General features: G+C 57.0%; 1 protein-coding gene across 5 annotated transcripts in view; it reads right to left on the reverse strand.

Moving 5' to 3' along the window:
• Positions 1–5,222: 5,222 nt before the first annotated feature.
• The window catches only part of septin9a (septin 9a), a 38,040-nt gene continuing 17,473 nt past the window's right edge, over positions 5,223–25,789 (reverse strand). For all 5 annotated transcript variants that reach the window (XM_086175454.1, XM_086175457.1, XM_086175453.1 and 2 more), the window contains 10 exons: positions 21,739–22,470; positions 11,393–11,581; positions 9,798–9,926; positions 9,590–9,671; positions 9,340–9,477; positions 8,003–8,120; positions 7,256–7,351; positions 7,043–7,139; positions 6,150–6,201; positions 5,223–5,994 (listed from right to left, as the gene is read on the reverse strand). In XM_086175454.1, the coding sequence (XP_086031580.1) occupies positions 5,853–5,994; positions 6,150–6,201; positions 7,043–7,139; positions 7,256–7,351; positions 8,003–8,120; positions 9,340–9,477; positions 9,590–9,671; positions 9,798–9,926; positions 11,393–11,581; positions 21,739–22,470 (1,775 nt within the window). In that variant the 3' untranslated portion in view covers positions 5,223–5,852. The remainder of the gene's footprint in view (positions 5,995–6,149; positions 6,202–7,042; positions 7,140–7,255; positions 7,352–8,002; positions 8,121–9,339; positions 9,478–9,589; positions 9,672–9,797; positions 9,927–11,392; positions 11,582–21,738; positions 22,471–25,789) is intronic.

The raw sequence follows: 25,789 nt of genomic DNA on the forward strand, positions 1-25,789 counted from the left end.
AACCTCAGAACCCGGCATGAGGGGGACCTTCAGACCACAACCTTCACACGAGGAGGACTAGTACTGTTAAGTATTCCACCTTCCTCTACTCTCCTCCAACCTAACCTAACCTAACCTAACCTAACCTAACTCTGACTTAACTTAGCCTAAGCTAAGCTAAGCTAAGCTATGCCTACAGCCATCAAGAGCTAGTGTGTCCATCTCCAGGCCCACCAGTGGTTTCCTGTTGCACTATTCAATCCTGCGCCACACACACACACACACACACACACACACACACACACACACACACACACACACACACACACATGTGCATGTTCACATGTGCATTTCCCTGTCATGCTGACTGAGAGCAGACTGGGGTGTATAAAGGGTGTATAAAGGGTGTGTATGGGTGTGTATGGTTGAGTATGGGTGTGTGTGTGTGTGGTGTGTAGCTCAGTGGTAGCGCATGCTCAGCCTGTCCTGGGTTCAGTCCTCTGCACTGTAACTCTGCCAAATGACTGCAATGCAATGTAAAGGGTGGGTATGAAGGGTGTGTGGGTGTAAGGGGGTGTAAGGGGGTATAAAGGAGGTGTGGGGGTAAGGGGGGTGTAAAGGGGGTGTAACGGGGTGTGAAGGATGTGTGGGTGTAAGGGGGTGTAAGGGGGTGTAAAGGGGGTTGTTGTTACCCAGGGCAGCACTGAAGAGCAAACCCTCCCAATAACACTGGTATTGATCCCCTCCTTGGTCAGAGACGTGATCAATGTAGGCAATGAGAGCCCTCTGGCAGGACATATGTGTGTGTGTGTGTGTGTGTGTGTGTGTGTGTGTGTGTGTGTGTGTGTGTGTGTGTCACGGCGTCTCCCGGGGCGGCGAGCATCCAACGCTAAACAGAGGCTGGGACGCAGAGCTGGGCTTCCAGCAAGGACCACCTACTCTACAGACACACACACACACACACACACACACACACACACACACACACACACACACACACACACACACACACGTTTCCAATGCGTCAACACAGGGGTGCCACCTAAGCAAACAGTGCAACAGACTGCCACCTGCAGGCCATCCATCCACCAGGAGGAAGCTCTGCTCCTCGGAAGGCTGCAGGAGGAGGTGAAGACCAGGTGACCTGGTTCCTGCCCGGCTCTGGTGAGGAGCCTGCGCTTCGGCGAGGTCGTGCTTCACATCCTGACTTCCGTCCGGTCCGTGTTTGTGTCCAATATTTGCGGTGGCGTGCGAGCGGGTCGCGGCGTCGGCTGTCCTCCCGTCAACTGAGGATCGCGTCTGAGATGACCTCACGTCACGGCGTCTGCCGCTGTCAGCGCCCGTCCTGGTCGTCACCATCGCTTTCATTGTGGCTGTTAGCGTAGCATCATTAGCATAGTGTATCGTAGCCGCTCATGATGTCCTCATTTCAGGCAGGAAAACGACAACGGAACAAAGTATCGTTAAACAATTATCCATCCCTTAGTGACTGCTGGAAATGTGTGCGGCTGAGATGGCGGCGGAGATCATTCTGACGGAAATCACCTCGTGAAAATCTCATTTCTCCGATCGGACATCTCCGGACCATCGCTAACGCTATTAGCGGCGAATACGGCGTTTTGACGGGAATTGATTTCTTTAATGGACACAAAAGCGATATCCGCCTCGAGCGGCGGATCTGATTCGACCCGACGGCGAGTTCAGGCCTGAAGGAGCGTGCGAGACTCAAACAGCACAACAGCGAGGCGGGTTAGACGGGTTAACCCTAACCCACCGAGGCGGCCGCCGCCAAGGAGCCGCGGCCTGTTGAGCTGCCGATGAAGCGCCTGAGAAAGCCTGACAAATCCAAGCCTGCGCTCGTGAGAGGATTGTGCTTCATTAACAGAGGGGGGGGCCTTTTGTCCCCCTGCCGTCAACCTTCTCGCCGGCGTCTGACTCACCGGCCGGCTTCCTTCCACCACGTGAACTTCAAGTCCAGACGTGACGGGACAGTGAGCTGCAGCTCCACAGACGGCTTGTGAAGGCAGGAAGAGTCTGAATGACTGAAAAGGACCTGGAGCTGGGGGGGGGGGTTGGGGGGCAGTTGGGGGACAGTTGGGGGGTAGTTGGGGGCGTCGCCGCCCCAGACGGACCGGCCCAGACTCGACCCCTGACCTCACGACCTCCTCAGGCTGATAAATAATGGATAGCATCATCACAACCTGGCAGCGCTGATCCAGAGCCGAGGCTCCGCTGAGTTCATGGCAGCAGAAAGCAGACACACACACACTCACTGGGACAGGGTGAAATTAAGATTAACAACCACACACACACACACACATGCACACACCCGGCAGGTGTCGGGTGAGGTGTGTGTGTGTGTGTGTGTGCACCGTGCTGCAGGGAGCGGCCAGGCGTTAAGAGGATGATGAACAAGGCGGTTATTTATAAGCACAGATCAATAATCAGATCAATATCCCACAGTCTGAATGTTCTGCAGCAGGTCAGGTGTGTGTGTGTGTGTGTGTGTATGTGTGTGTGTGTGTGTGTAACAGATAGGAGGGGACGGGGGGAGCAAATTTAGAGCCTAATCCCTTAAGACAATTTAACAATTACTCAGAGACTCTGGTTGTGTTGATGAGAGGACGGATCTCCACGTCGGCTCCAGGGTGCCCAGAAGATCCTGGAGAGGTCCAGGGTGAGATGAACCCTCCTCTGCTCCGGTGGACATGCAAAAACAACATGAAAACATTGGCCAGCAAAAGAGCCGTGCAAACTCACTGCTTAGACCTGGACCTGGACTAGGACTTGGACCTGGACCTGGACCTGGACCTGGACCTGCATCTGGCCTTCATGTCTTTCCTTGCATCAGGGTGATTTATTTATCTGGTTTTTAATCTCCAAACACACACACACACACACACACACACACACACACACACACACACACACACACACACACACACACACACACACACACAGTGCCCATCCACCCTGAGCAGATCCTGTCCTCCACCCTCAGTGTGACCTGCTAACTGGGATTTTTCCATGTTTCCATCCCAGCCCCACGGAGAGGAACAGGCCGAGATCCTCTGAGTCCAGGGAGCGGCTGAAGGCCACTTCCCTCTCCTCTCCTCTCCTCTCCTCGGTGGAGGATCTCCATTGTCCATTCCTGTCTCGTAGCTGCAGCCCTGCAGGCTCATCCATCTCCATCCTTCTCCTTGTCGCTGCGTCTCCAGCAGCAGCTCCGCCTTAATCAGTCTAATTACCAGCAGCAAAGCGGAACGCAGACCCGTCCGCCCCGGACTGAACCCCCGGACTGAACCCCCGGACTGAACCCCCGGACTGAACCCCCGGACTGAACCCCGAGACTGAACCCCCAGACTGAACCCCCGGACTGAACCCCCGGACTGAACCCCGAGACTGAACCCCCGGACTGAACCCCCGGACTGAACCCCCGGACTGAACCCCCCCCTCCATGAGTCATCTCACCTCAAAAACCTGCTGACTAGTTACATACTAGTCTACAACCAGGACTACTAGTACTACTAATACTAGTAGTCCAACCAGTACTGAAGGCAGAGTTCCCTTGAGGAGAACTTAGAGACCAGTAGGAGTGGTTTCATCTTAACTATACGTGTGTGTGTGTGTGTGTGTGTGTGTGTGTGTGTGTGTGTGTGTGTCACCAGCATGGAGATGCCAGTGAGCATGCAGTGGTGGTGGAGCTGCTCACGCTGGCAGGAGGTCACAGCTCAATTCCATCCTCCTCCTCCTCCTCCTCCTCCTCTCAGCTGCCTAATTGAATCTGCAGTTGACTTTTAATTACCAGCCAGACTCATTTGCATAAAGTTGGACAATTTGCATATGGTTGACAGCCCCCCTGACACACACACACACACACACACACACACACACACACACACACACGTCTGAGTGCCTGGCACAGAGCCAGGCACTAGAAAATGGCATCAGAGAAAACAGAAGAAGAGAAAGAGGTTTGGCAACAAAAGACGACAAAAAAACACAACTCGTGCCGTGATATGGACACACACACACACACACACACACACACACACACAGGTGGTCAGAGGAGGTGAGGTCTGCGGTGCCGTGCATGAGGAGCGGGTCGCTAGTTACCCGTCCAACGGGTGGAGATTATCTGGCTCTCCGGCGCCGCTCAGCCACACACTTCCTGTCCAGGGGGCGTGCCGCGCTCCCATTGGCCCCGTCCATCCAATGAGAGCCCCGCATTTATTCACGTCCATCCCATAATGCCGGTTACCAGGGTCCTTGTTTTTGCGGGGCCGCTGCGACCCGGCAGAGATAATAAGGTGTCGCCGAGCATTAAATCAGCCTCACGTGCACGCGCCGATACGCTTCACGTGCGCGGAGGCGTCGTGCGGGTCCCGCAGAGGATCCGACCCCGGGGGAAGCACCTCCTCCATGATGTCACGGCGGCGGGAGAGGGTTCAGGTCCGCCGCCGGGTTCTGCAAACATCTGACGCGAAGCCGCCACGGACGCCATTTTGAGGAGGAGAAGCCATTTTGAAAAAAGGGCAATGAGTCCCGACCACAGCGAGGAGGTGAGATCATCTGACCTCCGTGGAGACCGTCGGCTCGGCGACAGAGGCTCCGCCCCCAGGAGATGCCGAGCGGACGCCGAGCTCCTCGCCTTTCCCTCTGATCCGGCGTCTGGCGCCGGTCGAAGGATCCACGGCGCTTCTGAGGCCCGAGGAGGCGCCGCCGAGAAGCTCCCGGAGTCTCGGGGCGCCGGCGCGGCAGAAGGTCGCCTGCACGCGGCCGCCGCACGCTCCTCTGGCGTTTGTCCTGCGGCGTTCCAGGGCGGGATGGACGCAGAAGGTCGGACCATCAAAACAGAATCGAAGGAAATATTTACAAGTTGAATCTTTATTTTTTAAAATAAGATAAAAGGAACTTTCGCTATGATCAATAATACAAGTACAAAATGGAGGAGGCCTGAGGAGCAGCCGGGGTTCCATCATGGAGGTCCTCGTGGGGGGAGAAGGCGTGTCCTTCTCCACCAGGGAGTCACGGGAAAGGTTGAAATGAAGGCAGAACATCTCACCGCTTTCCAGTTCCACCAAAATGCTGGCAAACGTTCTCCAATAAATACGGCGCGGTGCAAAGCCCCTGCAGGACCTGAGCAGGACCTGAGCAGGACCTGAGCAGGACCTGAGCAGGACCTGAGCAGGACCACCGCGGCTCCTGACAGACGGTACTTAGGAAATCACTCTTGAAGATACTTTTTAAGAATAAACAGGGGGATTTATTACTGAGCATTAAAATACAGCCACGTCCACCTGAGGCGGGCGTGAACCTGTGGTGAGGAGACGGAGCCAGAGACGCTCCTGGGAAACCAGGGGAGTCAAACGTGCTGCTGTGTTCCTTCCTCATGTCGGAGGGCCACCGATTGAGCTGCATCACACACGCAAATGGTGTGTGTGTGTGTGTGTGTGTGTGTGTGTGTGAGTCAGATGTTCCCTCCAGATGCAGCGGCGATGAGCTTCCACACGCCGAGCGTCCAGGAGCGCGAGCGACCCCCGGCCAGAGGTCGCCTCTGTTCGTACAAGCGCTGCTAAAACATGAGGAGAAGGTAGGGCTGAGGAGACTAACATACGGAGGTGGACGGGTTCTGGAGCCCTGGAGCTCCAGGTGAGGACCTCTGGTTCCTCTGGTTCCTCTGGTTCCTCTGGCTCCTCCGCCACGGTCCACCTCGGGGTCGGGGAGCAGGTAAAAATCAAGCCGCGGCACATAAACAATCAAACCGTTCTCTCTCTTCGTCCGGGTCGGGTCGGGTCGGGGGGGTTAGTGTTGCCACGGAGATGAACCGACAGAACCAGTCCGTTCGCTGCTGTCGCTCGGAGGGGGCGGGGCTAGATCTCGTGGGCCGCCAGGTGATGCTCCGGGACGCCGTTGGCCTGCGACACCACCGTGTTGTTCTCGTTCAGGCGCCGCACGCGATACATCTCATAATGGATGCTGCTGGTGATGTCCTTGATGTTCTGCATGTGGGTCCTGAACACACACACACACACACACACACACACACACACACACACACACACACACAGATGAGAAATCACTGCTGTAGGCTGGTGCAGCAGGATGATGGACACTGGAAGAAGAAGAAGAAGAAGAAGAGCGCAGCGACTGGAGATGCGTCCACCGACCTGATGAGGAGATCTCGTAGATAGGCAAACTCGCAGTGGGCGATGTTCTCCACTGGAGGAGACAGAGAGGAGCTCAGGGTTAACAGCAGCTTGATCACCACGAAAGGACCCAGATGTTTGTCCTCTCCACGACAGACTGGTGTTACACCATCTACAGTTTCCACCGGGGGGCTGCAGACCTTCATCTCTCACCGCTCCACCTGCGTGGAGTCCTGCAGAGGTGGACCTGATTCCAAACTGGACCTCCACCTCGAGGAGACACTCGGAGGAGGAGCGCTCTCCTCCGCAGAATGAAGAGGAACAAACAACACTTACATGTCCCTCAGAAACAACTGGGCTCTACACTGCAAAAACATCTCTGTCCAGAAGGTTCTACTTATTTCTCGTGATTTTACAAAACTGTCGAAGATGGAACGTGAAACGCTGCATTCATCTGAGAAGACGTGATCTTCTCTCCAGGAGACGGCTAACTTTGCACTCAAATCATCTGCTTCCTTTTTACAGGAGAGCCTTTGTTTGTAGTTTTTTACTCCCCTTGAAATCCAGTTATTCTATTGTATACTGGACACACACACACACACACACACACACACACACACACACACACACACGGGTCCATGCTAACACCTAGCTCAGCATAGCTCCACAAGCAGAGCCATGACAGCGCTAAGGCTAACGGCGAGGAGCGAACAGCAGCACGCTGTGCGCTGATCATCAGGCTGGTCTTCCACCCTGAACCCAAAGCTCCTGAGGAGCAGCTGGAACCTCCTCAGAAGGTCTCCGGTGGTCCTCGGCGGCAGCGCGGCCAAAAGCCTCGCTTTGACGACCCGACCGAGGTCCTCGGACGTCTCTGCTTTGTCTCTGCGGACAGCAGAGGCCGGAGGAGGGCCTACCTTCGATGGTTCCCCACTTGGTCTTCCTCCCGAGGAGCCTCCTGCCGTTCACCTGGTACTCCTGATCGCTGCCTACCACGGCGAAGGGGATCATCTCCTGATCACACACACACACACACACACCCCAGTGGAGTTGGTGAAGACACACCCAGTGTGTGTGTGTATGTGTGTGTGTGTGTGTGTGTTGCACTGCCTGCACAATCCAGGCCTCACCCTGATCTTCTCGTTGATCATTCTGTCCTCCACGTCCTCGTCAAATTCCTTCTGGGGATAAACATCGATCCCATTGGCTCGCAGCTCTTCCCTGATCTGAGGGAGGGAAACACACACACACACACACACACACACACACACACACACACACACACACACACACACACACACACACACACACACACAATAAAGCAGTGGATGAGAGAAGCCTTCCACGGCAGCAGACACATCTGACAGACTTCTGAGGCTTCCCAGGATCAGATGGAAGGAGGTTCTCAGTGGATTGATCTTCTTTTCTCCACAGGTTTCTTCAAACAGATCATCCTGTGTGTTCACTGACACACACACACACACACACACACACACACACACATCCGACCAGGCTGGACTTTGCTCTGCCGTCCTCGTCTCCCAGAACCTGAGGGTCTGGTTCTTCTGGGCTCCACGTACCATCACCTAGCCGTAGCTAGCCGAGCCGTGCTCCCCGGAGGTCGCGGGCCGCGTATTATGGGATGCACAAAGAGGATCATCCCGTTGTCATGACAACCCAAACGCGTGGAGGAAGGAGGCGGGTCCTGAGCCTCCGGCAGCCCGCGAAGATCCGCAGATGTTCCATCACCGCCGAGGCATCTGATGTCGGTAGATTCAGCGGCCGAACCGGCGTCGGGAGCTCGGAGGTCGAACCGAGACCAGACCTCTGGGCTTAGACCAGGTTCTCACAAGAGAAGGAGAGGACGGGCCGGTTACCTTCTTCTTGAAGAAGTCCCTCTCCTCTAGGGTGAGCGTGTCCGCCTTGGCGATGACGGGGACGATGTTGACCACCTTGCTGAGACGCCTCATGAACTCCACATCCAGGGGCCGCAGACTGAGGAGGGAGGACCACGAAGAAGACGAGAAGAAACAGGGAGGACCACGAAGAAGACGAGAAGAAACAGGGAGGACCACGAAGATGACGAGAAGAAACAGGGAGGACCACGAAGAAGACGAGAAGAAACAGGGAGGACCACATGAAGGAGAAGAGAAGAAACAGGGAGGACCACATGGAGGAGAAGAGGAGAAACAGGGAGGACCACATGGAGGAGAAGAGGAGATTTGAGAAGAAATCAGAGGACGTAAATGTGTGCGGTTTGCAGTCTGTCCACCAGAGGGCGTGCGTCTTCTGGAGGACAGGCTGCATCTTCTGCAGACACGTTGGACACCAAGGAACCCTGGTCTGCTGTCTGAGCTTCTACGGTGGGACGACACCCGTGCAAACGTCCCGTGGGCGGACCTCCGTGTCTGCTCGTGCTCTGGCCGTCCCTCAGAGACGGGCCGTCATAAACACACACTCCTGCAACAGTGCAAGCGCACACACAGACACGCACACACGTTCTCCGCACGTTCTCCGCATTGCTCTTTTTAAGGCAAACTCCTGGCAGGCCATGTGACAGCTGCAGGACTGGATCAGCGTTAGTGGAGGGTCGGGGGTCTGGTGGAGGTCTGGTGGAGGTCTGATGTAATGTCCCCCCCCCCCGAGCAGACACAGACCAGGGTAGAAGAAGGATGATCATCTCAGCCCTGGTGTGTGTCTGAGGAGGCCCAGCTGTGCTCCAGTCACGCACACGTCAGGCTGGAGAAGCTGCTGGATGGACACGCCGTCTGAGACCCACCACCCCTCCCCCACCTTGTTAGCACCCCCCCAAAACAGCGAGGGGCTGAACCAACAGCATGTGTGTGTGTGTGTGTGTGTGTGTGTGTGTGTGTGTGTGTCTGGGGGGGGGGGGCGCTCAGAGCCAGATACCAGATGTGTGTCTGTCACAGATCCAGCAGCAGAAACTCAGGACATTGTGCTGCTTTAAGGCTTGCAGTGAAAACACTTTCCAGTGTGTGTGTGTGTGTGTGTGTGTGTGTGTGTGTGTGTGTGTGTGTGTGTGTGTGTGCATCCAGAGCCAGGGAAGTGTTCTTCACTGCTTCACTGTGAGCTCAGAAGAAACAAAGGCAGCTTTCTATTGTCTCCTCCTCTGTTGATGCTGTGTGTGTGTGTGTGTGTGTGTGTGTGTGTGTGTGTGTGTGTGTGTGTGTGTGCGCGCAGCGGCTGCTCCTACCAGTGTCCAGTTGGGGGGATGAAGTATATGCAGCAGTGGACTCTGGAGTCTGGGATCCTCTTCTTCCTGTTGATGTTGATCTCCTCCTGCAGATACGCCTCGTACTGGTCGTTGATGAACTTCATGATGGGCTGCCAGCTGGTGGAAGGAGAAGGTGGACCAGAGGAACGGAGATCGGAGGTGAGGAGGGACATCAGTCGGACGGAAAAGCTGGAGGAAGAGCGGAAGGTTCGCCCGGAGGTTCTGGTACCAGTTCTCGTTGTTGATCTGGTCTCCAAAGCCGGGGGTGTCGATGACGGTCAGCTTCATCCTCACGCCCTTCTCCTCGATGTCTGCACAGAAACATGGGTCAGGCGGGCCTGGAGGCTCCTGCCCTGGTCTGAGGAACATCTCCAACAGCTGCTGCTTCTAACATCCGCGGAGGAGCGGCACACGAGCGGGGGGGGAGGTCTCCTCACCGTGACTGATGGACTTGATCTCGATGGTCTTGGGGATCTTCTCCTGGGCCATGGCCATCGCTGACTTACGGCTGACTTTGGACTTGAACAGTGTGTTCATCAGAGTGGACTTCCCCAGGCCGCTCTGTCCTGTGAGCACACACACACACACACACACACACACACACACACACAGGATTCAGTTCTACACACACGCCTGCAGGTATGTCTTTCTTCTGGCCGTCCTCCAGGACCAGAGGCCTCCACAGATGATGTGTGGAAACACGCCGTGCACGGAGGTCCAATTAGAAGAGCTCACATTCCTAGACAAGAACCAACACCTCCCTCCTTCAGAGGAGCAGACGCTGCCACACTGGTCAGCTGTGTGTGTGTGTGTGTGTGTGTGTGTGTGTGTGAGATCTATGAGTTGTAAGAATGAAGGAGCTGCTCTCTGAACATGTTGAACATGGCTCCACCTTCCACCTCGGTTCCTGCAGTCAGCAACACTTCAGGAGATGCTGCTGGATCTTCTGCCTCCTGTCTCAGGTTTGGAGTAAAAGTCATGAGGAACCCAAGGTGTGTGTGCTGGTCCACACTGAGAAGATCAGATCAGCGGTCCATCCTCATCTGGACATCCAAGCACAGAGTCGACTTTGGATCGTGCTAATACGTTAGCATCCCCTGCTAACAGCGATGCTAACTTAGATGAGCTCACCAACAGCATGAAGACCAGACCTCTCTGGCGTGGAGAGCCAGACGCGTGGCCATCGTCTACCTCATCATGTACCTCCAGGGTCGAGGGAGGTCTCTCAGACCTTCTGACACCTGTAGGAGTCCAACCTTAGACTACCAGGGGAATCTTCTCCTTGGGTTGAGGACAAGAACCAGACAAAAGTCCTAAACATCTCTTTGGTTCCCCGAGCATCTTCTCGGTGTGGCGGCGTCCAGGTGGACTTTTGGCTTCCTGACGTTGTGGACCAGACACCGACAAGCCTGGAACTTCAAGGGTTCATGAAGAACCTTCTGGCCTCAGGAGCTGCTGTCAGTTACAGGTTTCCTAAAAGGAGAACGTGACGCGAGTCTTCCTGGAGATCCGAGCCTGGTTTCTCCTCGGTCACTCAAACCAGTGTTTGCTTGGAACAGTGATCATCTAAGTCTGAGGAACTCTGTGGGCCACGAGACGCCTCCTCAACCATCTGCTTGGAAACATCTCCCCAGCTCAGCCTCCACCCTGGAGGAGCCTTTTCATTTGAGGGTGAACCGCTCTTTCTCTCTCACACACACACACACACACACACACACACACACACACACACACAGTCTCCTTAATGCCACGGTAGCAGAGTGTGTGTGTGTGTGATTACAGATGATGAGGTATGATCACAGTGATGAAGTTTATGTGAGAGAACGTCCTTGAAGTTCTCCTGAGAGCAGCTGCTTGTTAAAGCGTCCGGTCGTCCTGGTCGTCCTGGTTGCAGTGTAAACATCAGAGCTTCTCACGTGCCTCCTGGCCTGAGGACGGAGCTCCACGTCCGCGTGTGTTTTCACGCAACGCCTTCGGCGCCTCCGTCGTCTTTCCGAGCGTTTGAGCTTCTCTTAGACGAACGTCTCCTTACCTACGACCATTATGTTGAGTTCGAAGCCCTGCTTCATGGCCTTCCTCCTCATCTGCTCCAGGATGGCGTCTATCCCCACGTAGCTGAAGTCCACGGCGGGCCGGCCCCCCGGCGCCGGGGCCGTCATGGAGTCGGGTGCTACCGCCTCGGTCATGGCGCCGCTGGAGAAGCTGGACGTGGAGTCTGGTCCTGGGAGGACGGAGAAGAAGGAGGAGGTCAGGAGCGACAGGGGAGATGAGAGGGGATCTGGACGGGTTCCTCTGATGAGACGGATGGAGAAGACGGAGGAGTTCGAGAGTTACAACCCAAAATAGCAGGAATGGCGACGTCCGTGATGAAGATTCTGAGCAATAAGAAGACGGACATCATCTCCTACGGGCTCCTCCCTTCAGGAGCCAAACATCTGCCTCCATCTAACTTCCTGTCCTCCATCCATGGACCTCCAGCCTGGGAGCTCCAACCTCAGCATCCTTCTGCCCAGATCACCTCCACCCCTCCTCTGTCCATGTCCAAACCATCTCAGTGTGACTTTATCTCCAGAACATCTAAGATGTGCTGTCCCTCCAATGGACACACACACACACACACACACACGTTTCATTGCGGCCATCTTTAGATCCACCCAGATCAGGACGCTCAGGACGGCCGGTGAAGGTTGGATCAGAGGCTCTCCCAGCCTGGAAGGCCTGGAGGACCAGGAGCCTCCATCCATCCATCTGGAAGCTTCTCCACACAAGGCCAGCAAGCACGTCTCTAACACGTCTCCTGGAGGGCCGTCGTCACGGCAACGCAGGAAAACCAACACGCGGGGCTTCGGAGGAACCTTTCGACGGAGGCTTTGTTTTCAAAGCTCGGCGGCCCTGGAATGCCTCGGTGTGTGTGTGTGTGTGTGTGTGTGTGTGTCCACTCCTGAGATAACCGCTATGCCAGTGTTAACGGACACACTCGCCAGCCGTCGTCAGACAACACACTTGCAAAGGGACATGTTTTGAGAGAGTGTGTGTGTGTGTGTGTGTGTGTGTGTGTGTGTGGAGTGGTTGTGGAGGCTGCCTCCCCTCACTAGGCCTCACTCAGCGTTAGCGTCCTGCTAATGTGAGAGTGGAAAAGAGACTTTGGAGGCTGAAACCCGATCGTCTCCCTTGGCTTGGCTCGGCTCGGCTCGGCTCCGCACACACACACACACACACACACACACACACACACACACACACACACACACACACACACACACACACACACACACACACAAACACAAACGGAACATGCTTGCGTTTGATTGTGCACAAGGTCAGGGTGTCCACAGGCTCAGGCTTTGCTTTCCTATGATCATATACCCCGCTTGTACACACACACACACACACACACACACACACACACACACACACACACACACACACACACACGTGAACCCCCCCATGGACCTGCACCAACCAGGTGCATGGACGGCTCTGGAGGATGGAAGCCGTCCAGAGGAGAACACCACCAGGCTGGAAACTCGACACTAATTCAACGTCAACGCGAGGCCTTACTTTTATAATACACTCATTGTGCAAACGTGTGTGTGTGTGTGTGTGTGTGTGTGTGTGTGTGTGTGTGCCAGAGACCCACCTATGGAAGCTGCTCTCCAGGCCTCCTCCACCACTTCCTCATCCTGTTCCAGCAGTCATTCAGCAGCTCCATGTGACTCACTGCCCTCCACCTCTCTGCACCCTCACATTCCTCTTCCCTGCTCTTGTCTTCTTCTCTCAACATCACCCTTTTCCTCTCGCAAAGCGCTCGCTTTCTGCGCTCGGCCTTCCTGCCCCCCAAACCCGCCCCGCCGGCCCCTCCTGCTGCAAACCCAATGCTTCGCCTTCAAGCCCCACCTTTGGAGAAAAGCCCCGCGGCTCCGGCGTCGGACCTTCCGCACCGTTCTGGGTTTTCACCGTGATTTGACGTAACGGGTCAGAGATCCGCCTCCGGGGTGGAACGCGGTGGAACGCGGTGGAACGCGTCCGACATAGAAGAGCGGAGCAGCTGAGAGGAGGAGGAGGAAGACGACCTCGAGGGGAACAGCCGAGAGGAGAAGAAGAAGAGCTGGAAGATTCATCCGGCTGAGAGCGAGTGCCACGTAGATGCTGTCGCTCCGAAACCAAAAGTAAAACAGGAGGCCGTGGTGATTTACACTGTGAGTGGAGGCCCTGCAGGCCCGACCCCCCGGTCCCCCTGACACCCTGACCCCCCGGTCCCCCTGACCCCCCTGACCCTCCAGACCTCCTGCAGATCCTAGAGACCCCCGGACCCCCCAGCAGGGCCTCCTGGCAGCCACGACAGGAGCGGCGTTCAGACACGGCACGACCATAATATGGAGGCGTCAGGGAGCCTTGGACCGCCGGCTCCGAGGCCCAGGCGGGGAGATCCAGGATCGGTCCGCCAGCACGCATTCCTCAGACGGGCTCGGAAGCACGGCCACTCAGGACCAGCAGAAGCAGAAGCTTGGAGAACCTCCACAGCGGCTCCCACGAGTCCGTGCGGCGCGACGGCCGATCACGGAGACCCTGACCGACCGCTGAGGAGCGGCAGACCGGCTCGCCATCGCCGACCTCCCCTTCAGAGGGGACCGGAGGCTGGAGGTCATCAGACCTCATCCTGTCGCCTGACCATCAACCTGAACCTTCAAGAATCGTCCTCGCCCTGCTCTGGAACCAGATCATGTGTCGGCGTGGCTCCGCTGAGGAAACATCTACACATGAGAAGGTGCAGGTTCCCAGCTGTGGCACCCAGCGGTCGGACAGTGGAGAGGTTTGATCGCTCACACCTTCATCAGAGGGGGATCAGGACCCTCAGCCCTCGCATCAGGTCTACAAGTGGACCCTAGAAGAAGACTATAGTAGCCCAGCGCCTGGAGACCCGGGCGTCAGGAGACGAGTGGACAGATCTGGGCGGCAGGTCGCAGGCGGGTTCCTGGTGGGTTCAGCGAGAGCGCTGGATATTCATGTCAAAACCAGTCCGACCCCAGTTTGCCCATCTTTGTCTGCATCGTGATTGAAGGTCTTTGCGAATCAGGAGGCCGCTATTGGACGACATCTCCACCATCGCTGGGCTTCGAACTCCAGAACTCCAGTTTTAATGTAGAGCAGTCTGAGAAGAAGCGGTGGACGGTCTACAGGGGATCTCCAGAATCTCCCGCAGTTTCGGGAGTCAAACATCTGACGAGGAGGCCGCTTCGTTTCTGCTCCTGGAAGATCTCGGCCGGTCCGTCCTCGGGAACGCCGCTCGGACTCCCCCTGACCCGCTCCAGACACGGGACGGATCTTCTCTGCTTTGGAAAACAGCAGATCCGCGGATCCGAGGTCCTGGAGGACTGGATGGACCCGCCGCCGTCCTGCTTTCAATTACATGCACTGAAGACCTTCCTCGCATCTAGAAGGATCGGGTTGCCTCCCTCTCTGTAAACACGGCCAACCTTCTCCTGGAGCACGCCGAGGAACGGCAGGAACGCAGGGGGAGAAGAAGTGTGGAGTCAAAGACGCGTCCTAGAGCTGCGGTGGAAGGTGGAGCAGATAGAAAGTAAGAAGGTGGGGGAGGAAGGAGACACGTGTGCTGGGAGGTCAAGGAAAGACTGTGGAGAAGAAGGGAGGAACATGTTGGGAGTCCAAGTGGTGATTTATTCCATTTCTTTGGGGCCGTTCCTCGCTAACTACAACCAGACCTCCGCACGCCGCGCCGCACCAGCCGGGGTCTCCGCCGAGGCTCTCCTCAGAAGGTCCTCCTCTCTCCGAGGCTCTCCTCTGAAGGTCCTCCTCTCTCCGAGGCTCTCCTCAGACGCTGTCCTTCTTACAGAGTACAGGGACCGTCGTGTTTGGCGTCCTCGGCCCCCGAGCCCGGCTCCGGCCGTCTGAGGTCTATCTGGACAGCGTGCCCAGGAGGTCGGAGGTCAGAGGTCCAGATCAGTTGTAAAGTAGCTCCACCTGGAACAGGGACGGTCTCGCATTCACTGAGACCAGGGAAGCGACTGACTATCCTCCTGACCATCTACACCCCACCGCTCCATGAGGGACAGGAGACCCCTCCTCGAAGGTCTCGTCTGGAGCCGTCACACACACGGCACGGGACCAGGAGACCAGAAGACCAGAGGACCAGAGGACAGAAGGGTCCTTTGACCCTTCTGTTTTATGGCATCTTCGAGAAAACATCCGACCTCTTTGTCCCGTCTTTGCGTTGCAACACGACAAAGGTGCTCCTGCCCGGCGTGGCAGCGGCGGAGCCTCGTGGAGATACTGATCCTGCAGCGAGGTGCGAGGCCTCCTGTCCCCACCGTCACACCTTCTGGGATCCTTTCAAGCGACCCCTTCATTTCAAAGGTCCAACATCCCAAGACAAACAAACTCCATGAAGAATTTCCTGTGGGATGAATCCACAGCTCATGTTATCATGTTGCACCTCCGGCGGAGTCTTCTGCGTGGGCTTAGGGCGGAGGTCGGGGGGGCTGGAGCGGCATCTCCACGCAAAGCCCCCGAATGTTTGTGTTCCCAGAGTGCTGGTCCCTCCAGAGGTCTGGGAAGGGATGCAACGGGCAATCTGTGCGTTTGGAAAGATGCGTGACCTGCTGATCCGTTGCCGCAGCAACAGATCACGAGGCGCAGACCCCCGACGCCCCGAAGCCCCGGCGTCGCTCCTCTCCATCGGCCGCATGAGGTCGGCGTCCTGGACGGAGAACCGACTGGGCGCCTCGGCACAGCGGCGAGGCCGACCGCTGTCCCGGAGGAAACGGCCCCTGACGGCCCCTGACGGTCCCTGCGCCCAGGAGTTCCCTGGCACAGGAGGCCCCAGAGGCAGGGGGGCAGGCCATCATCTGCTGACTGCAGCGCTTACAAGCCGGCGTGCTGATCCGGGCGAGGCTGACAGCAGCACAGAGTCCACGGGGATCTGACCTCTGACCCCAAACGGACCGGAGGAGCCTCCAATATCTGACCAGGCCTCACGGAACACCGTCGAAGCACCGCGGCCCGTCCGACCGCAGCTCAACCAGAGCCATTAAACTATAACGGTCGTCGGTAGAGCCCGCCTCAACTACAAATGAAAACCAATCGATAACTGAGCGGCCGAAGGATCTCCAGCGGGCCCACCGAGGAACCCAGAAGATCTTCCCCCGGAGACGAGACCGGTTGGATTCCAAGAAGACGTTCTGGCGCCCTGCTGAATAACGGAGCAGAAGAAAGCTCCCGGGAGGAGAGCAGCGAGACGTGGCAGTCCGGCCCTCCTCAGAGGCTCGGAGACTCCACTCAGGCAAACCAGCGCTCACTCCATCTCAGACCTTCACCGAGATGATAACCCATCACCCACAGACCTGCGGAGGAAAACTCCCGGTGCTGCCACCGCGCCGTCCCATCTTCTCCACCCGGATCCTCCTGAAGGCACCAAAGCTGGAATGAAACCCCGACAACAACCCTCCGCACCCCGCGGACTCGACCAGCGCCGCTAGCGGGGTGAACGCAACCGTCGGCGCCAAGGTCACGTGCACGTGCACGTTGTGTCCGAGCAAAACAGCAGCGTCTCCTCACCGTGCGCAGAAGGCCTGCAGGAACACCCTCTTATCATCGCACATCTCAGGGATCCAATTACATTCATGAAATACTTTGCATTTCAAAGCTGCCATACACAGTTTGCAGCAAACACTCGGCGGGCTGAGCAACGAGCCACACACACACACACACACACACACACACACACACACACACACACACACACACGAGTTAGAGAAGGTAATCATGACCTTTTCAGCGTCCCATCAAGCCCTGGTGAAAGGCCGCTGTCTGTTCCTGCCTGGCAGCATTCAGGGGCCACAACAGGGCTCCTTTCAGCGCCTGTATGTGTGTGTGTGTGTGTGTGTGTGTGTGAGTGTGTGTGTGTGTGTGTGTGTGTGTGTGTGTGCAGGCCGCTGAGGCAAACCAGAGGCGGCCGGCTCGGAGAGGTGACGGCCGGCTGCTGTTTTCCATCAGTTGATATTGTCCCGGCGCTTTGTCTCTTATTACCCAGGTCAAATGTAGAAAACAAAGCCTGGATGACACAACGGCAGGCCGCAGCATTGCAGCATTGTCCTCACCGCCGCTCTCACACTCTCACACACACACACACACACACACACACACACACACACACACCAGTAACACACAGAGATGCAAACAAAAAACTAACGTCGACGGAGAAGTTGAAGGGCTGCACAGCAGGGACAAATATACAGGGGCTCCTTCCATGCCCCCCAACCACCACACACACACAAACACACACACACACACACACACACACACACACACACACACACACACACACACACACACACACACACACACGCACACACACACGGTCAGGATATATTAGCAATGCTAACCTTTCGCTTTGAGCTACAGATAGAGAACAGGAAGAGCAGACAGCCATCCAACATCAGGAGGGACGAGGACAGGACAGGATACAACTGTGTGTGTGTGTGTGTGTGACTGATTGATTATAGTGTGTCACAGAACACACACACATGCAACATTCAGGGGATGAAAGACAAAAGTATGCAAAACTTAAACAACAGTAATTACACACACACACACACACACACACACACACAACCAGAATGCAGTAATTGAAAGGCTTCTCACCTGAACACAGTGCTATTTCTGCTTTGAACACTAACACACACACACACACACACACACACACACACACACACGCTGCAGCAGCAGTGATCACACACACACAAAGCAGGTCTTCTCATGCAGAAGGTGAAAATGTCAGAAGTTGGACTCGTCCTCCTCCTGTTCCTCCTCAGCAGGACGACAGAGAGGAGGAGGGGAGGCAGTAAAACACACCGAAAGAAAAACATTCTGCACTACAACTTCCCCCAACCTTCTCTTCTCACACACACACACACACTCCTCCGAGCATGCAGAACACTCACCGTGCGTAGAAAGTGTGTGTGTGTGTGTGTGTGTGTGTGTGTGTGAGTCGTCCCTGCCGAAGTCCAGACTCCGTAGAGCGTCGGATCCGTGCTGCTGTGGATCCTGGCTGCCGGCCCCTCCCACCCACGCTGGTCATGTGACCCCACACAGGCCCCGCCCACTTCCTTCTGCCCCCCCCATTAGGGGAAAATATCAGCTTGTGGACGAGGGAGGGAGATCTTTGCTTCAGGATCCAGGAGTGTGTTTGTGGGAGGAGGAGTATGTGGAGAAAAGCAGCTCCTCCAGGGTGGAGCCTTGGTCCTCCCTGGTCTGCAGGCTGGAGACCCTCTGAAGGTCCTGGACAGGAGGGTTTACCACCCTCGTGACCTGAGGTGAACCCCTGTGTGCTCCTCAGCCCTGCATTCATCAGGTCCTGCAAGGGGTTCCACCTTTATCTTGGCTTCAGGAGACCAGGAACACGGGGCCAGCAGGGTCAGCAGGGGCTACCGAGGAGGTCCAGAACAGATCCCGCCGTCATCATCATAGCAACTCAAATGTCCCGACCCATCCTTCTCAAGAAACCCAGACCTTTCACAGAGGATCCTCCTCCATCCATGGGGCGAGTCTTCTGCAGATCTCCCAAAGGAGGATCTCCGAAGCTTTGACTTTGGGCTTGGAAGCAAAAAGCGGAGCAGAGCATAGAAGCTTTGGCCAGAAGGAAGGAGAAGAACAGATGCTTCTCCTTTTGGAGCCGAGGAGGACAAGAAGCTCTGGTTCCTGCGCGGTGCGAACACCGGCCAGGACGGGCAGAGCAGAGGTCATCTCCTCGGCAGGTGGAGGTCCAGAAGACGCACCACCAGAAGGTTCTACATCCTGCACCTGCTGAGCACGCCAGGGTGCCGAGTGCCCAGTTCCAATCACTCCGACCTCCACAGACCAGAACCAAACCTTCTGCAAGGATGAGGAGGACCAATAAGAAGAACTGACAATGAGGAGCTCAGCCCATAGCTGGAGCTCAGGATGGAGAGCAAACACACACAAACACACACACACACACACATACACACACACACACACACACACACACACACACACACACACACACACACACACACACGCACAACTTTATAGCTTCCATTTCATTCCTTCTGTGGAGGTCTGATCCCCCCAGATGTTTTGGACTCCATGATCTCCTGCATACTTCCAGCAGCACAGGAAAACCCCCACATGCACCTCAGCTTTCTGCGCACACACACACACACACACACACACACACACACACACACTCCTGCAGAAGAAGGAACCTACAGCCACCGTGGAAGACTATCACACCCTTGTGGACGTGCACTTCCCCCTGGGAAAGGAGGAGGTTCTTCTGTGGAGATGAAGAAGGTCGTAAAGATGAAGCTCTCGCAGTGGAGACGACCTCTGAAGGTCCAGGGGGCCGCAGAGGGAGGAGATGAATGAATGAATGAAAGCAGTCTGTGCTGCTGACACACACACACACACACACACACACACACACACACACACACACACACACACACACACACATACACAGACACACACACACACACACCTCTCAAATGGACCTCAAGTGAGAAGACAGTAAAAGCTGCAGTCCAACCCCTGAGGTCACCATCTGTGGGACAGCATCTCCTGCTGGTGGGCAGTGAAGCTGCAGCACACACACACACACACACACACCGTGTGTGCAGAACATGCACCGACCTCCATGCTGATCCAGGTGTTTCTACCTGGTCCCAGGTGAGCTTGCAGTAGGACCTTGTGGTTTGGAGGAGTTTTGGAACAAACGCAGATGCGAGTGTGATGGAGGAACCATCAGCGCTGGTCCAGGAGGCCTCCCTGACCCCGAGGAGCATGCTCCAACAGCTTCCTGAGACGGTGAGCTTCTCTGCGCAGGGCCGTGGTCCTCCTCCATCTGAACCCTCATAAGACCCCCGACCCGTCTTCACAGCCCGGATCCTGTGAGCAGGTCCTCATCTTTGAGGAGCACTTCAGATGTTCAGGAGACAGCAGACCCGACGGGCCGGCGGAGGGCGAGACGCCGGGGCTCGTGTCTAAGAGGGAGGCCTCACACCTCCAACCACAGGCTAACATCTACACAGAATGTCCTCGGACCTTCTCCGGTGTCCCCGAGGCTTTTCTTCCCAGGAGGTGGAGGCTTCTCGCTGCGCTCGCCCTCCGTCGAAGAGAAGAGCTCGGGTTTGGAGCTACAAACTCAGCCCTTCCACCCGGAGCTCCATCTTGATCCAGGTCCCTGTGGAGCCGCTGAACCACAGGGTGGCCCCCTGACGTCCACCGGGGAATCCTCTCTCCGGACCTCTGGGTGCCGGAGCGGCGGACGAGAAGATAGGAGATCATGGCGGAGATGGGCGAGCCAAGGAGGGATGGAGAAACCATGAAAGTATCTCTGGATGATCAGCAGAAGCGTCAGGTCCCTTCAGCCCACGACTCAGAAGACAGACTTTGGAGAAACGACGCACGGGAGCTTCGGATTCCGCCGAGACGAAACACTCAGCCTGGTGGTTGAAGTTCTGGCTTTGACCAGAAGGGGGCGCCGAAGGCCGGGTCATGAGGTCACCGCAAACCCAGGGATTCTTCTCCTGCGGAAAGAATCCCTCAGGCCTCTCCAGCGGGCCTGGGGTTCCAGAGGCAGAAGTTCTGAAGAACTACAAAATGGAAACCCAGCTCTCTGAGAAGACCGAGGAACGGTTTGAGTTCTCCTGGTTTCTCCGTAGACCTTCTCCTGACGGTGCACCTCGCTCCCTAACGTTCCCCGTGATATAGCACGTCTGGCAGGTGAGTCACAGGTGGACTTCTCCTCCGGTGGACCTCCAGCACGCTGCGTTGGCTCGCACTGGTCCTCCCAAAGCCCGCCTTCTCCAGTAGACCTCATGACCAGGAGACACTAGAAAGCCTTCCCTTCCTGATCCAGGAGAAGGAGAACCAAGACGCCGTCAGAGCAGAGCTGTGCACATGCACGTGCACGCGGCCACCCCTGGGCTCGGCTGGGATCCGGGTTCAGGTCCGTCCGGGACCAGATCTGGATCCATCCTGACCTCCTGACCTCCATCGAGAGGAACGCCACCTCTGGAAGGCACTGGCGCTTATTGAAGCGGGTGAACCTCTGGACCTGATCCCTTCTGTGGATCCTGGTCTCACCCCTGAACCTGGTCCCGTTTTTGGAACCTGGTCTCACCCCTGAACGTGGTCCCATCTGTGGACCCTGGTCTCACGCCTGAACCTGGTTCAAACCTCACAAAGACACTGCAGTATCTCCAGTCAGAGTGAGACTCCTGACTTGGACAGGTGTGGAATATTCTGCCCCCCTAAAGGTGTGTGTGTATGTGTGTGTGTGTGTGTGTGTGTGTCATACTCATTAAACATGCACCGGAACACGGAGAAGGTACTCACGTTGTGTGTGTGTGGCCGTGGCGTCGGCGAGCGCGGAGGTTCCCCTGCAGTCCTGCAGGACCGGTGCAGGTGCAGGTGCGGGTCCTCCAGCCTGGAGGTTCTGGTGGCTGTTCTCCAGCGTCGCCGCGTCCTGAAGCCTGAAGGCCGGCAGGTCTGGCCTGCGGGGCCGCTCGGGGGGGCCGGGGGCCGGCGGGGTCGGGGCCGGCGGGCCGGAGGCCGGCGGCTCGGAGGCCGGCGCCTCGGCCCTCCTCTGCGGCGGCTCGGGGATCCTGGACGCCGCGGACGCCGGCTGGGCGTCGGTCCTCCTGGGGGGCCCCGCGGGCTGGGGGCCCGGATCCGCCCGCCGGACGGACGAGACGTCCGCACGGACCCCGGCCTCCGGGCGCCGCAGGCCGAAGCGGGCGATGCCGGCGGCGGGCGAGCTGTCCACCTGCTTGGAGGACGAGACCTCGATGGAGATCTCAGAGCGGCGCGAGGACGCCGCCTCCGGGGCGCGAACGCCCGACGCCTCCAAGCGCCTCATGCCCGCCTTGGGGGAGCGAGGGTTGGACGTCTCGGAGAGGGAACACCTGGACGAGGAGAAGTCCGAGCCGCGGGAACCCGACTCGTAGCTCCGAGGGCCGGACGAGGACGAGGAGACGGAGGAGCGCAGCGAGGAGGCGGGGCGGCGGGACAGGGGGGACGCCTGGGGGGGCGGGTCCGGGTCCTCCACCTCAAAGGACCGCTTCAGGGCTGCAGACACACAGACACGACTCTCAGCAGCAGGAAACACACACACACACACACACACACACACACACACACACACACCATCCTTCTGCTCAGACGCCATTAAATCACACACACATGACGCCTGGATAAACACACATGAGAAACTCGCATGCCGAAGTTCCCTCGAGCAACACACGGCTGCTCCGCGCCGTGCACGGACATCGGTGTGTGTGTGTGTGTGTGTGTGTGTGTGTGTGTGTGAAATAGGTAAAAGCATTACAAAGGTCTGCTGAAGATGATTGACAGGCGACCGAGCCGCGATCCCCTCACCGGAAGTCACGCGCTTGATATATCTGGACAGCATGGCGGGAAGGCCCCGGTGTCCGGTGTGCACACCCCGGTGTCCAGTGTCCGGTCTCCGGTCTGACCGAAAGGCGTGGCGGCGTCTCGCGTGCTGCTGATCTGCGCGCGCACCGGACACCTGGCGTACCTGTTTTGACAACGCCCCCCCGCGCGCTCACGTCTTATAAAACCCGCCGAGGACCCTCTAAGCCCCGCCCCCTCTCACACCCGTTTCCGGTGACGGTAAAACCGGGCGTGCAGAGCCTGCCCCCCCCCCGAATAACAAGCGGGCGGTTTCCATAGCAACCCCGTGGACCTGCACTGGGCCTGGGGAGACACTGTTCTGACCAGCTGGAGCATCCCTGAATGGAAACACACACACACACACACACACACACACACACACACACACACACACACACACACACTGTGATGGAGTTCCTCCTGAAACATTCCTCACTTCCTGATGATCAAGACACGATGTTTTCCAGCTCCTGGTGTTTCCCTGAAGGTTTGTGCAGAACATCTCTATGTTCTCCAGCAGGCAGCTGGAGACCTCAGAGCCTCCAGGATGGTTGGTCCAGGGAAGCCGGCTCTCCAGGTCCGATCCTTCTGCGTGAAGGTCCCGTCGAGTCTTTCAACGGCAGTGAGTCCACGTCGGACCTCCTCTCTGGAGTGTAAGGAGGGAGGGATGACCTTCTGCACCTTCTGCTCAGGGTGAGATGATCCCTGGATGCAAACTTGGAGGTGCGACTGAAGCCCAAACGCAGCGGACGGCGTCCCGTGAGGACATGTGACCCTCAGCTGCTGCCAGCAGAACATCTGCTCCTGGTATGAAGACCTGCTGGCATGGAGAAGCTGCTGCAGGTTCACGTCCTGTGGTGTCAGAGTCAGTGTCTTATAGACTCTGTGTGTGTGTGTGTGTGTGTGTGTGTGTGTGTGTGTGTGTGTGTGAGTGTGTGTGTGTGTGTTTGTGTGTGTGTGTGTGTGTGTGTGTGTGTGTGTGTGTGTGTGTGTGTGTGTGTGTGTGTATTATTGAGCTGCTGCCCCTCTTCTCAGGCTGGAAGGTCAGAACTTCAGTGTGAACCGGTGCCTGGTGTTCACCTCCCAGCCCGTCTTCTCTGGACTGGGACTCTGAATGGGCTCTGAGGATCCAGGACCTTCTAAGCCCCCCTGCAGGCAGACCTTCTGGACGTCGGTCTCCAGCCGGATCTCCAGCCGGATCTCCATTGGACCCGGCCAGGTGGCTCCTCCGGCGGCGGAACTCTGCTGAAACTCCGGATGATCACATGACGCCGCATGAAGACCTGATGGACATTCTCCGTGTGCCTCTGAGCGTGAAGGAGGGGAAGGCTGATCCAGATCGGACCTCCTCGGAGGACAACTAGGAGCAGGACGCTGGTCCACCAAGGGCCCAGCAGACGCCACCTGGACCGGAGCCGCCGGAGGATCCGTTTCTGACTGGAAGGTGAAAGTGTCAGGACAGCGGAGTGGAGCCGGAGCGTCCGTGGCCTGGAGAGCCAGGAGGTTCTGCAGGCACGACTCTCCAGCCCAGAGTGGCCTTCAGATCTTGTCCAGGAGCTCCACGAAACCCAGAGAGACCGACAAGACCTTCGACGTGACGTGACGGGAGCGACCTTCAAAGGGACGACGGTAACCGAACCTTTCCGTCCCGTCCGTCCGATCCAAACCCGTTGGGCTCCACGCTCAGAAGAACATCTCTTCACGGAGGTCCGACCGCCACGTGCCAAACAAGAAGCCCCACTTGCCCACCACCTCGCCGTCCACTGAGGAGAACGGGCGAGGAGATGCTCCTGGAGCTGAACACCAAAGAGCCGCCAAAGATGATGTGAAGATGACTCTCCACGTGAGGGCCGAGGACGTAGAAGGTCCGGAGGGCTCCTCCTGCCACCGAAGGTCTCCCGTCCAGTCCGTGACGCGATGTGGAAAAACAAATACCCGCAGACGTGGTCTTCAAACAGTCTGAGATGGACCTCGGCACCGGCCAACTTGTGAAGATAGATTTGACTTTTAAAGACCTTCGACCTCCAACCAAGGTTCTCCAAGACCTTTTGTCCCACAAAGCGAGGAGGCTCCCCTCATTCTAGAACCTGCCTGGTCTCAGACGTGTCCACCAGCACCAGCCACTTCTTCCAGAGCTTCACACCTGAGCACCTCATCTCATCTCCTGGGTGTGAAGGTCCGTGGGCTGAGGAACCCGTCCGGTCCCGAGCAGAGGCACGATCTTCTTCTGGGCTCCAAAGAAGAGACAGACCTGCCGTCGCTTCCCGTCTTCGTCCGTCGTCTCTGGACCAAGGTCTTCATGAGGGCCGTCAAAGATCCGCTCCTCTGTTTCCTTTGTCCACTGCTCACCTCGTCACCTCTGCGGAGCTCTGAGGAGGTGGAAGGAAGCGCTTCTGCTCTGCAAGAAGTTTCCTGTAGGAGGACAAACTCCTCCTCCAACCCGGAGATCTTCATTCCCGTCAGTCAAACCTTCTCGTCGCCCATGTCAGGCGGCGGCTCGCTGCAGATCTAACGTGGCTTCCAGACCTGCTGAGATCCTCTCCTCACGCAGGTCAACACGCAGGAACCGGCTGGCAGCTGGAAGGAGACGCCACGGGTCCAGGGATCCTGCAGGAGCGAGAACCTGCTTGAAGGTTCTCCCAGCAGGCAGAAGCAGAACCAGGAGGACCTGCGTCGCTCTGAGCTGAGCTCCTCCGTCTCAGAGGCCAAGAAACTCTCAGCCACCCGATGGGGACACACACACACACACACACACACACACACAGAGGAGACAAGAAACACTTCCATCTTGAGCAGCACACTCTTCATCTCCAGACCCTGAGGAGGTCTGACCAGCAGAGGCAGAGAGGAACGTTCAGACCTGCTCTGTGTGGACCAGCTCTTCTTGTTCAACCAGAGCTCCACCCTGGAGGTTCCCCCAGAACCTGACAAGTTATGAGGAGCATCTAGATTCTAGAAGGTCCTTCCAGAGGCG

This window comes from Fistularia commersonii, chromosome 28 (genome assembly GCF_037954325.1).
Source record: "Fistularia commersonii isolate RoL2024-O1a breed Wild chromosome 28, RoL_Fcom_v1.0, whole genome shotgun sequence".
Classification (NCBI taxonomy): Eukaryota; Metazoa; Chordata; class Actinopteri; order Syngnathiformes; family Fistulariidae; genus Fistularia; species Fistularia commersonii.